This window comes from Scyliorhinus torazame, chromosome 5, assembly GCF_047496885.1.
Source record: "Scyliorhinus torazame isolate Kashiwa2021f chromosome 5, sScyTor2.1, whole genome shotgun sequence".
In the NCBI taxonomy this organism is placed as follows: domain Eukaryota; kingdom Metazoa; phylum Chordata; class Chondrichthyes; order Carcharhiniformes; family Scyliorhinidae; genus Scyliorhinus; species Scyliorhinus torazame.
The window spans coordinates 87,466,279-87,478,963 of record NC_092711.1 but is presented as its reverse complement, the minus strand read 5'-3'; the positions used below and the strand labels follow the sequence as shown (position 1 = coordinate 87,478,963).

The 12,685-nt window shown below is 44.7% G+C and overlaps 1 gene segment (V, D, J or C); it reads right to left on the bottom strand.

The window, feature by feature from the left end:
* Positions 1–8,077: 8,077 nt before the first annotated feature.
* On the bottom strand, positions 8,078–8,567 carry LOC140417770 (T cell receptor alpha variable 18-like). The segment is given in 2 exon segments: positions 8,078–8,466; positions 8,552–8,567. Coding segments are annotated over 2 exon segments (405 nt in total).
* Between the last annotated feature and the right edge of the window lie 4,118 nt (positions 8,568–12,685).

Here is a 12,685-nt window from a genome sequence, read left to right as displayed (position 1 = left end):
TGAACTACCACAAATGCAGCATCGCATATTCATATCGAGCTTTTCACACCATTACATGTTCCAAGGAGTTTCACAGGAACATCAGGACATTTAGCTCATATAATCAAAAGCTTGGTCAAAGAGTGTACTTATTCTGGGTGGCACGCTGACATAGTAGCGAGCAATGCAGCCTCACAGCCCCAGGGACCCGGGTTCAAATCCGACCTGCGTGACTGTTTGGAGTCTGCATGGATTTCCTCCGGGTACTCTGGTTTCCTTCCACAGTCCAAAAATAGGCACATTAGGTGGATAGCGATGCTAGATTACCTTAGTGTCCAAAGATGTGTAGGTTAGCTCGTGTCAGAGCAGACTCGGTGGGCCAAATGGCCTCCTTCTGCACTGCACGAATTTTATTCTATTCTATTAGGAGAGACCTAAATGTACACTGACTGTCCTTCCAGAGTATACAAAATTACGAGGGACATCGATAGGGTAGATAGGAACAAACCTTTCCATAAATAAAGGTATACGTTTAAGATAAGGAGTTGGAGATTTAGCGAGGATTTGAGAAAAACCCTTTTCACCCAGACGGTGGTGGGAAAGGCCTACCTACCTAACCCCATTTGCCACCACTTGGCCCATAGCCTTGAATGTTAAGACGTGCCATGTGCTCATCCAGGTACTTTGTGATAGTTTGATCAGCTTTGACTCTGTGATATTGCTGGACATTGCGTTATTGCATTTGCTTCTCTCGGGTTAACCCGATTGTGCTATTGCAGACATTGCTTCCCAGGGCCCATTTCTGACGTTGTTAGGTCAGTAGTTCAGTTCGACTGGATTTTAGTTTTTTATTGAGTCCAAATATGTTCATGTTAGGCAGATATCTGGCTCGGAGGTTTGGAACATTCCACATGTGGAATTATCCTCTTCACACGTCCATTACATCAGTGTAAAGACAGCAAGGTTGACTTCCCATCAGTACAGAAAAGAACCACTGCATTTACATTCTGCTAGATATCATCTTCTAATTCCGGTATCGTCACTCTAACTAGCGTTTGCATTGTGTTTTGCGAATATACACCCCTGTAAAAAAAAAGAGAAGAGGACAAAGATTCATGTGTGCTCTAAGGCTGGCCTGATGCTTGTTGGCACGGGTGTCCTGCATTCCAAATTTATTTCTGCCAGATATTAACATTTAAAAAGGTTTTAAACGTATTTCCAACATTGAATGTCCACACATGTTTATTGGAGGGAACCGAGACATTTGTTGTGCATTCTGCTGATCAGAGCGAGACCAGAATACACAGACAACTTGAAATGAAATGAAAGGAAAATTGTTTATTGTCACAAGTAGGCTTCAATGAAGTTGCTGTGAAAAGCCCCTAGTCGCTACATTCCGGCGCCTGTTCGGGGAGGCTGTTACGGGAATTGAACCGTGCTGCTGGCCTGCCTTGTTCTGCTTTCAAAGCCAGCGATTTAGCCCTGTGCTAAACAGCCCCTAAACTTGATCCCTAATTGATCTGAGAGGCATTTGTACATTCGGTTCACCTGAAAGAAACAGCCTTGAAGAAAGGAAATACAAGTGCTGAATATAAATGAAGGTGTTCCGAGCATTTCAATCACGAAAAAGACTGAATTTCAGGCGGGGATGAAAGAAAATGTGTTCTCAGATTTGTTTTGTATTCGTGTCGTATCAAAGAGATCGGGAAAAATACAATGACAATCAACAGGAGAAATTTTCAATTTAACATAGGTTAAAATGTCAGTTTGTCAAATAGACCTTAAAGGTTTCCACTCAACCGCTCATTATTGAGTGAATCAAATCTGACATCTTACACCTCTGTTCACAGCTGCTGGAATCTGTCTTGTGGATATATTCTCCAGTCCCTCTGCTCATTGCTGGTATTAGCGATGCATCTCTCCACAGTCCAATTTTCCATTCACTTTGTCACACCGCGGTAGTGATTTTGCACAATGCTTCCTCTGGTTGCTGTCACCGTGTCTCTCAGTCCGCAGTAATACACTGCGCTGTCAGACAGCCGCAGCTCCCGGATGGTGAAATTCCCCTCCCTTTTCGAAATGTTGAGAGATGCTGTAAAACACATGCCCTCTGCTCTGTAAACATCTCCGTATTTCGGGATGTCGATCAAAAATATGGGGGCTATACCCGGGCCCTGGCAGTACAGCTGTAAATTATACGAATCAGCAGTGGTCGTATAGCTGAAATTATTTATCGCAGAGCCTCCTTCAAAATGTGATGCGGAAACCGGTTCGTGTGAGACTGAGTCTAAACCAATAACGGCCGGCAGAAATAAAGAGAAAACAGGGTTAACACAGAACACATTGCCTGCACGATGGAGATTTTGTAGTTTGTAAACTTCCCAGTTAAGAGAGCTGCAGTTGTAAGGAATGAATGAAAAACAACATCCCACATGTTTGCAGAGAGCTGACAGCGGATTTGAACCTGAAATTGTATTTGTGATGAGTTGGGTTCGGATTGGGCAACACCTGGTATCTTTGCCGATAGGGGCGACCTGATCAGGGGCGACCTGATAGAGGTATACAAAATTATGAGGGGCATAGACAGAGTGGATAGTCAGAGGCTTTTCCCCAGGGTAGAGGGGTCAATTGCTAGGGGGCATAGGTTTAAGGTGAGAGGCGCAAAGTTTAGAGTAGATGTACGAGGCAAGTTTTTTACGCAGAGGGTAGTGGGTGCCTGGAACTCACTACCGGAGGAGGTAGTGGAAGCAGGGACGATAGGGACATTTAAGGGGCATCTTGACAAATATATGAATAGGATGGGAATAGAAGGATATGGACCCAGGAAGTGTAGAAGATTGTAGTTTAGTCGGGCAGTATGGTCGGCACGGGCTTGGAGGGCCGAAGGGCCTGTTCCTGTGCTGTACATTTCTTTGTTCTTTGTTCTTTGTTTGTTAATTCCTGACAGTCATCAGCTGTTACCAATTAGTTCATGGGGTCTTTGGTCCAGTATTGATCCAATCAGCTCAGAGCTCCTTCATGCTCCAATTCATGACCTCAGGGCGGGAAGCAGTGAATCGAACAGGGAACAGGAATTAAATGTTGTCCCTTCAACAGTTTCACTCTGCGAGACGGGTGAAGTGAAGGGAAATAGCTCTTAATGAGCTACTAACAATGCCGGTCGCTCCCATTCACCGAACGTCTCACTGGTCATCACAGTTACTACAACTATTTTAAAGGCCCAACGAGAGGACAAGTGAGCTCTGAAGGCTTTCAGTTCCGCCAATTCCAGCTTTTATATGGAATAAATGGCGTCAGCTTGGCAGGTTTGAGCAGAATAGGATTAAGGATCAAGTTGTCTGTGAGTCCTCGTCATGCTCTGATCAGTAGAATGCACGGCAACTGCCTCTGTTTGCTTCAACAAACAGATGGCAGATGGACTACAATGTTGACAAATGTGAGGTTATCCATTTTGGTAGGAATAACAGCAAAATGGATTATTATTCAAATGATAAAATATTAAAACATGCGGCTGTGCAGCGAGCCCTGGGTGTGCTAGTGCATGAATCGCAAAAAGTCGGTTTACAGGTGCAACAGGTGATTAAGAAGGCAAATTGAATTTTGTCCTTCATTGCCAGAGGGATGGAGTTTAAGACTAGGGAGGTTATGCTGCAATTGTATAAGGTGTTAGTGAGGCCACACCTGGAGTATTGTGTTCAGTTTTGGTCTCCTTACTTGAGAAAGGACGAACTGGCACTGGAGGGTGTGCAGAGGAGCTTCACTAGGTTAATCCCAGAGCTGAAGGGGTTGGCTTACGAGGAGAGGTTGAGTAGACTGAGACTGTACTCGTTGGAATCTAGAAGGATCAGGGGGGATCTTATAGAAACATATAAAATTATGAAGGGAATAGATAGGATAGATGCGGGCACTGGTGGGTGAAAGCAGAACTAGGGGGCATAGCCTCAAAATAAGGGGAAGTAGATTGAGGACTGAGTTTAGGAGGAACTTCTTCACCCAAAGGGTTGTGAATCTTTGGAATTCCTTGCCCAGTGAAGCAGTAGAGGCTCCTTTATTAAATGTTTTTAAGATAAAGATAGATAGTTTTTTGAAGAATAAAGGGATTAAGGGTTATGGTGTTCTGGCCGGAAAGTGGAGCTGAGTCCACAAAAGATCAGCTATGATCTCATTGAATGGTGGAGCAGGCTCGAGGGGCCAGATGGCCTACTCCTGCTCCTTATGTTCTTATGTAAACACGTGTGTTTAAATAGGTCACATCAGACCAATCAGATCCAGCTATCCCACCTCTTCCGATCATTCGTTACATAGGAAGTGACGTCAAAGCAGCCTCAGCCAATGCTTTCAGCTTTATCTGGTTGGATATTCTGCAGGTTTCTGAGACAGAATTAGTCCCGGGAATCCAGGACCAGCAGCGATGTGGATCCCCGTTCTCGCTGTGATCTGGGTGACATTCATTGTTGGTAAGACGTTTAAAACATTAAAAAAGTTCATTTCTAGAGGAAGAAATTTGGAAAGCAGTACCCTTGTGTTAATCAAGTATCCAACCTGTCTTAGAAAACTCGAGTCTATGCCCCAGTCTCTTCCTTACAAGGGTTTATGTTGGCAAAACGCAAAGCATGCGCGAGTTAGAGTGACGGTACCGGAATTGAAGGATGATATCTATCAGAAAGCAATGTAAATGTTCTGGTTCTTTTCTGTACTGACCCTAACCCAACCTTGATGTCGTTACAATGATCTGATGAGAGTGTGGAGAGGATAATTCCACAGGTTCCAAATCTCGGTGCCAGAAACCTAAGCACCGCCTAATTCTCTAACTGGGAAATCAGGAGTAACCAGTTGAGAAAGAGAGTCGGTAGAATGTGGCTCAAGTTAACACAAGGAAGAGCCGAGGAGCGGAGTAAAGACACAACTCAAGGGAAACTATATAAACAGATAAGGAATAAAGGGGCGGAGTGATTTGTTGATACAATGAGATGAGAAGAGATAAAGGATTCTCCTGGGGATTGTAAACACTGACATGAAGCAATTAGGCCTAATGAACTTCTCGTGCTCTAAATTCTATCTATTTTTATGTTACACCGACGGAACTTTCACCCTCAGTTCAGTTCAGTTGAATTTTTAAGCAATGTTTTCCGCTTTCTATAACTGTGTGTTGCAGGTCTGAGCGATGGAGATTCTGTAACTCAGCGGGAATCCTCACTCACACAGACAGAAAGAGAAGATGTCACTCTAAGCTGCACCTATACCGACGATGCTTTATACTTATTCTGGTACCGTCAGTACCCAGACAGAGAGCCCGAGTTTGCGGTCCGGAGACACACGGGTGGCGGTGCTGAATTGAAGGCGGATTTCGCGCAGGACCGGTTTTCTGATACAGTTCAGCAGTCAGACAAGCTGTACCGATTGACCATCTCGGAGCTGCGGCTGTTACTGTGCAGGGTCTCACAGTGATGGCAACGAGGGAAAGTTTCAAACAAAAACTGCCGCAAGTTTCTGGGTCACAGCTGCTGTCTGGTGAGAGCTTGTTTTCACAGCGGCTCAGACACTGAAACGTGAATGGTTCCCTATGAGCACAGGCCCTGAACACAATCCACATGAACACCATCTAAAATCGTTCACATCGAAGACAGATTCAGTCCAATTATTGCATTTACTGAGAGCAGAATTAGTTGGTGCTGATATGAGGATATCTGTGAACTCGTCGCAACCATTGAGAAAACAAACTCTGCATGTGGTCGGCACTATTTATATCCTTGACCGCTGTTCAGGAAATCTCTGAAGGACAAGTAATTTTAGGGTTGTAATATCAGTCTGTAGTGCAAACCAATGCCCATCGGATGAGGAAAATCTTAATAATCATAATAACCCGATTAAACACGTCTGAATGTTAATGTCACTGACATATATTAAAACTGAGAATGCTTAATATGGCTGCAAAAAATACATTATGTTGTTCCCCCTGACATTGCTGTTGTTATCATTGTCCTGATGAGTACAAGGCGAAAAACCTCGACAATTATTTTCAACAATGCTCACGCCTGTGCTACCAAACAACCAATCCTCAATACGGAAAAAGTACAGGAGTTATTTTTCGGACACGATTAGAAGTTGATGAATAATGCTAAATAAGTAAATTATCCTTAAGATCAGACTTGGTGTTCTGGACACCTCGACTAATGGTAACAAAGCCAACTAAATACAAAAGCCAAATGGAAAAGAACATGATAAAGCGCCTGGAGCGCCCTAGCGAACCGGTGCGCATCGGACGAGGCTTTATGCACAAAATCTTTGTACTTTTGTCCTGAGCACCCCTCACTGTTATATGCCCGCTACTGCATTTACGCGGTGTGTGTCACTCCTTCAAAGACTGGAACACAATGTCAAATATTTGCTCAGCATTTTTGTCGCAATATATTTAATTTGGAAACTGGAATAACTGTTCTAAACATATCATAACGTTATGCTCAGAATGTATTCGATTTAAAATGGAGCAGAGGAAACCTTCCCAGCGCTGCCGGAACAGGCGCCAGAGTGTGGCGACTAGGGGATTTTCACAGTAACTTCATTGCAGTGTTAATGTAAGTCTACTTGTGACAATAATGAAGATTATTATTATCTCTTGCTTGTCAATCATTTGGATTTATTTCAAATCAGAAAAATCTGCTGATTGGTTCATAAAGTCCAGCTTTTCCGCCTCAGTCCGCTATTCTTTGCCACATTGCGGCAGTGTTTTTGTACGAGGCTCCCTCTGGTTGCTGTCACTCTCAGTCCGCAGTAATACACCGCGTTGTCAGACAGCCGCAGCTCCCGGATGGTGAAATTCCCCTCACTTTTCCATGTATTTATTGATGTAGAAAATCGAGTCCCCACACCCACTGCTCTGGAAACATCACCATAGTTATGAACGTAAATCAATAATGTGGGGGCTTTGTTCGGGCCCTGACGGTACAGTTGTAAATAATACGAATCCCCTCTGGTCGAATAGTTGTAATTAATGGTCACTGAGTCTCCTTCAAATCGTGTCACTGCAAGCGGCTCCTGAGAGACCGAGTCTTCACTCCTAACCCCTGAAAACATTCAGAAATGGAAGTCTTCATTTTTTTGTTATCACGATGATATCAAGTTAAGGGAATAGATTGCAAACGGAGGGGATATACATTTAAACAATGATTTATATGTCCGTATTACGATCAAATTGAATATTTTGCAACTTGAGAACTTACCAGTTAAGAGAGCTGCAGCTGCGAGGGATGTGTAAAAGGTAACAGCCGACATGTTCACAGAGCTGGTGGTGGATTTAAACAGAGTGAGTTAAAGCTAAATTGTTTCAGATAAGACTTGGCAAGATGTTGAGTCATATCCCACCTCGCTACTGATTGGTTCATTGACAGGAATGTATAGGCGACACCCAATCATCCCTCAGCTCCTGTGTCCTATCTTTCATCCAATCAGCTCAGAGTTTCTTTGTTCACAAATCCATGACGTCAGAACAAGGAGCATGGAAACACATGAAACTGTTCTCAGAACAATGAACTGAACAGTATAACATCCCTCGCAGCTGCAGCTCTCTTGACTGGTAAGTTCTCAGGTTTCGAAATATTCACTTTGCTCGTAATACGGACATATAACTTCAGACAATAAGAAACAGGAGCTGCAGTGGACCATTGGCTCATTCACTTGGGCCTGGTCTGTCATTCAGTAAGATCATGGCTGATCTGCCTCACATCCACCCTCCAGCATTATCCAAAAAGGTCGCATTTGCCTTAATATCCACAATTCTATTGGCTCCTTGAAGAAACTCAGCAACTGAACAATCAGGTTCCTCTGTGCTACAGACTAATAATAATACGCACATTAAATCAAATGTTGGTTCTTTATCAGGGTTAATCTTCGAGATGGGGCACGGGTTGGTAATATTTCATGTTGTTCTGATAACAGAACCAGAACCTCACATTTACAGAGCTGCTCGGAGATCAGGAAAACTAATGTAAACCGGGATTTTACACAGAGTGATAAACATTCAGCATCACTGGCAGTGATCACCCGCGCAGCTGTTCTTTGTAATATTGTTTTGTTTGTACGAACAGTTTACAATCCATGTTTACAGATCTAATTCAGTGAAGAGGAGGTGAGAGTGCCTTGCAGGTTTTTGTACGTGTTGACTGTGCCTCTGTAACAGTGTGGGGTGCAGCGCACAGAGATACACGGCAGAGTCAGAGACACGGACCCCGATGATACTTAATGGAACGGTTTTCTTGTCTTTGTCCAAATCAGCAGAAAATCGGTCAGAGAACTCTGGTGACTTATCGCCCTGTTCCTTGCCGAACATTTTCAGTAAATATCTCGGAGCTTTCCCGGGGTACTGGATGTACCAGAAGAGAGTTGCCGTGGAGTATTGGGTGTTGTAACTGCAGTTCAGTATTGCTGTCTCGCCTTCCTGAACCGTTAATTCAGGCGGCTCCTGGGAAACTGAATCTTGGCCCGTGGTTCCTGTAACAAGATATAAAATGTGTCAGAAATCTGGGAGAAAATATAACCCATGAAACACAGCCTGAGGATTTGAGCTCAGACTCACCGGGCAGCAAGACCATTATTATCAGTAAAGCACACAGGGAGCACATGGTTCCTGATTGGACAGTAAACAGCGACACTGTTTCAAATATGTTGTTGCTTCTAGTCTCATATCACAGAGTAAACTCAGATCAGAGGCCGGCTTCACTTCTGGGAAATTGAGGGGCGTTCCTCCGTGCTACGATTGGCCCGTCTCGCAGCTTTTACGTCAGATGTGGACCAGCCTCTGTTAGTTGAGGACGAAACACAGCTAAGTCTGTCCAATCAGATTCCAGCCCTGGTTGTGTTTTTCAGTTTTGTTCCCTTTTTCTGTCTCATATTATCCGTCATTTTTGCTTTTTCTGGGTGTAACTCGGTTTTTTTCTAAATTAATGTTTATCTATTTGTTTCGATAGATCTTTATCTCCAATCGAGGCGAAAGGTGAAAGGAATCATTTTAATTCAGCCTATTGCACAAGAATTAACGAGTACCACCCACAGCATGAGCATCGTTAATAGTTACTGTTTTGAGGAGACCAGGGATAAATAGTCAACCAACTCTACACCGTGATGCGGTTCCACTAGGGTTACCCTTGTAAAGTGCTGATTTCAGTCATTATTTTTACGACAGGATTATTACAATGTGATAACTCTGACTGTGCCATTAGCTCACATTTCAAAGATGTCCACTGACAAATAGGCACCAGAGCCAGAACTTGTACAAGTACAGCTTTATGAAGTCGTTCGGTAATTCACCTACCCTGCACATCTTTGGGTTGTGGGAGTGAGACCCACGCAGACACAGGGAGAATATGCAAACTCCACACAGCCAGCGACCCGGGGCCGGATTGAACCCAGGTCCCCAATGCCATGCGACAGCAGTGCTAACCACTGCGCTACCGCGCCACCCTGTGTTTATACTGAGTTGATACAATTTGCTATTTTCTGCAAGATTATGTGGAATCTCCCATTTAGGCACCACATAAATATTAGCGATCGTGAATTATATTTTGGCCCATGGGTCCTAATATGTTAATCCTGTTTGATGAGCATTATAACTACTCACTGTGTCACAGCGCCGCCAGTATTACCAGAAACATTTCTAATTGAGTCTCTCTCAGTGAACTGGACTGGACTGAGTCAGAGATTGGAAGAAGAGAGCGAACCCGGGCTCTGTTCAGCTCAGTGCAGTGCGGGGGTGGTGGAGGGGGAGGTCTACTGTGATCTCACGCACCTCCCATCCCACCAGCTTGGCCGATACCATCAAGTGCGTTTGTGGCGCCCGTGCCGGAATTTGGCGCCCTCTGCTGCCGGATTCTACATAGAACATAGAACAATACAGCGCAGTACAGGCCCTTCGGCCCACGATGTTGCACCGAAACAAAAGCCATCTAACCTACACTATGCCATTATCATCCATATGTTTATCCAATAAACTTTTAAATGTCCTCAATGTTGGCGAGTTCACTACTGTAGCAGGAAGGGCATTCCACGGCCTCACGACTCTTTGCGTAAAGAACCTACCTCTGACCTCTGTCCTATATCTATTACCCCTCAGCTTAAAGTTATGTCCCCTCGTGCCAGCCATATCCATCCGCGGGAGAAGGCTCTCACTGTCCACCCTATCCAACCCCCTGATCATTTTGTATGCCTCTATTAAGTCTCCTCTTAACCTTCTTCTCTCCAACGAAAACAACCTCAAGTCCATCAGCCTTTCCTCATAAGATTTTCCCTCCATACCAGGCAACATCCTGGTAAATCTCCTCTGCACCCGCTCCAAAGCCTCCACGTCCTTCCTATAATGCGGTGACCAGAACTGTACGCAATACTCCAAATGCGGCCGTACCAGAGTTCTGTACAGCTGCAACATGACCTCCCGACTCCGGAACTCAATCCCTCTACCAATAAAGGCCAACACTCCATAGGCCTTCTTCACAACCCTATCAACCTGGGTGGCAACTTTCAGGGATCTATGTACATGGACACCTAGATCCCTCTGCTCATCCACACTTTCAAGAACTTTACCATTAGCCAAATATTCCGCATTCCTGTTATTCCTTCCAAAGTGAATCACCTCACACTTCTCTACATTAAACTCCATTTGCCACCTCTCAGCCCAGCTCTGCAGCTTATCTATATCCCTCTGTAACCTGCTACATCCTTCCACACTATCGACAACACCACCGACTTTAGTATCGTCTGCAAATTTACTCACCCACCCTTCTGCGCCTTCCTCGAGGTCATTGATAAAAATGACAAACAGCAACGGCCCCAGAACAGATCCTTGTGGTACTCCACTTGTGACTGTACTCCATTCTGAACATTTCCCATCAACCACCACCCTCTGTCTTCTTTCAGCTAGCCAATTTCTGATCCACATCTCTAAATCACCCTCAATCCCCAGCCTCCGTATTTTTTGCAATAGCCTACCGTGGGGAACCTTATCAAACGCTTTGCTGAAATCCATATACACCACATCAACTGCTCTACCCTAGTCTACCTGTTCAGTCACCTTCTCAAAGAACTCAATAAGGTTTGTGAGGCATGACCTACCCTTCACAAAGCCATGCTGACTATCCCTGATCATATTATTCCTATCTAGATGATTATAAATCTTGTCTCTTATAATCCCCTCCACGACTTTACCCACTACAGACGTGAGGCTCACCGGTCTATAGTTGCCGGGGTTGTCTCTGCTCCCCTTTTTGAACAAAGGGACCACATTTGCTGTCCTCCAGTCCTCTGGCACTATTCCTGTAGCCAATGATGACATAAAAATCAAAGCCAAAGGTCCAGCAATCTCTTCCCTGGCCTCCCAGAGAATCCTAGGATAAATCCCATCAGGTCCCGGGGACTTATCTATTTTCAGCCTGTCCAGAATTGCCAACACCTCTTCCCTACGTACCTCAATGCCATCTATTCTATTAGCCTGGGGCTCAGCATTCTCCTCCACAATATTATCTTTTTCCTGAGTGAATACTGACGAAAAATATTCATTTAGTATCTCGCCTATCTCTTCAGACTCCACACACAATTTCCCATCCCAGTCCTTGACTGGTCCTACTCTTTCCCTAGTCATTCGCTTATTCCTGACATACCTATAGAAAGCTTTTAGGTTTTCCTTGATCCTTCCTGCCAAATACTTCTCATGTCCCCTCCTTGCTCGTCTCAGCTCTCTCTTTAGATCCTTCCTCGCTACCTTGTAACTATCCATCGCCCCAACCGAAACTTCACACTTCATCTTCACATAGGCCTCCTTCTTCCTCTTAACAAGAGATTCAACTTCCTTGGTAAACCACGGTTCCCTCGCTCGACGCCTTCCTCCCTGTCTGACCGGTACATACTTATCAAGAACACGCAGTAGCTGATCCTTGAACAAGCCCCACTTATCCAGTGTGCCCAACACTTGCAGCCTACCTCTCCACCTTATCCCCCCCAAGTCACGTCTAATGGCATCATAATTGCCCTTCCCCCAGCTATAACTCTTGCCCTGCGGTGTATACTTATCCCTTTCCATCATTAACGTAAACGTCACCGAATTGTGGTCACTGTCCCCAAAGTGCTCTCCTACCTCCAAATCCAACACCTGGCCTGGTTCATTACCCAAAACCAAATCCAACGTGGCCTCGCCTCTTGTTGGCCTGTCAACATATTGTTTCAGGAAACCCTCCTGCACACACTGTACAAAAAACGACCCATCTATTGTACTCGAACTATATCTTTTCCAGTCAATATTTGGAAAGTTGAAGTCTCCCATAATAACTACCCTGTTACTTTCGCTCATATCCAGAATCATCTTCGCCATCCTTTCCTCTACATCCCTAGAACTATTAGGAGGCCTATAAAAAACTCCCAACAGGGTGACCTCTCCTTTTCTGTTTCTAACTTCAGCCCATACTACCTCGGAAGAAGAGTCCCCATCTAGCATCCTCTCCGCCACCGTAATACTGCTCTTGACTAGCAGCGCCACACCTCCCCCTCTTTTGCCTCCTTCTCTGAGCTTACTAAAACACCTAAACCCCGGAACCTGCAACATCCATTCCTGTCCCTGCTCTATCCATGTCTCCGAAATGGCCACAACATCGAAGTCCCAGGTACCAACCCATGCTGCCAGTTCCCCTACCTTGTTTCGTATACTCCTGGCATTGAAGTAGACACA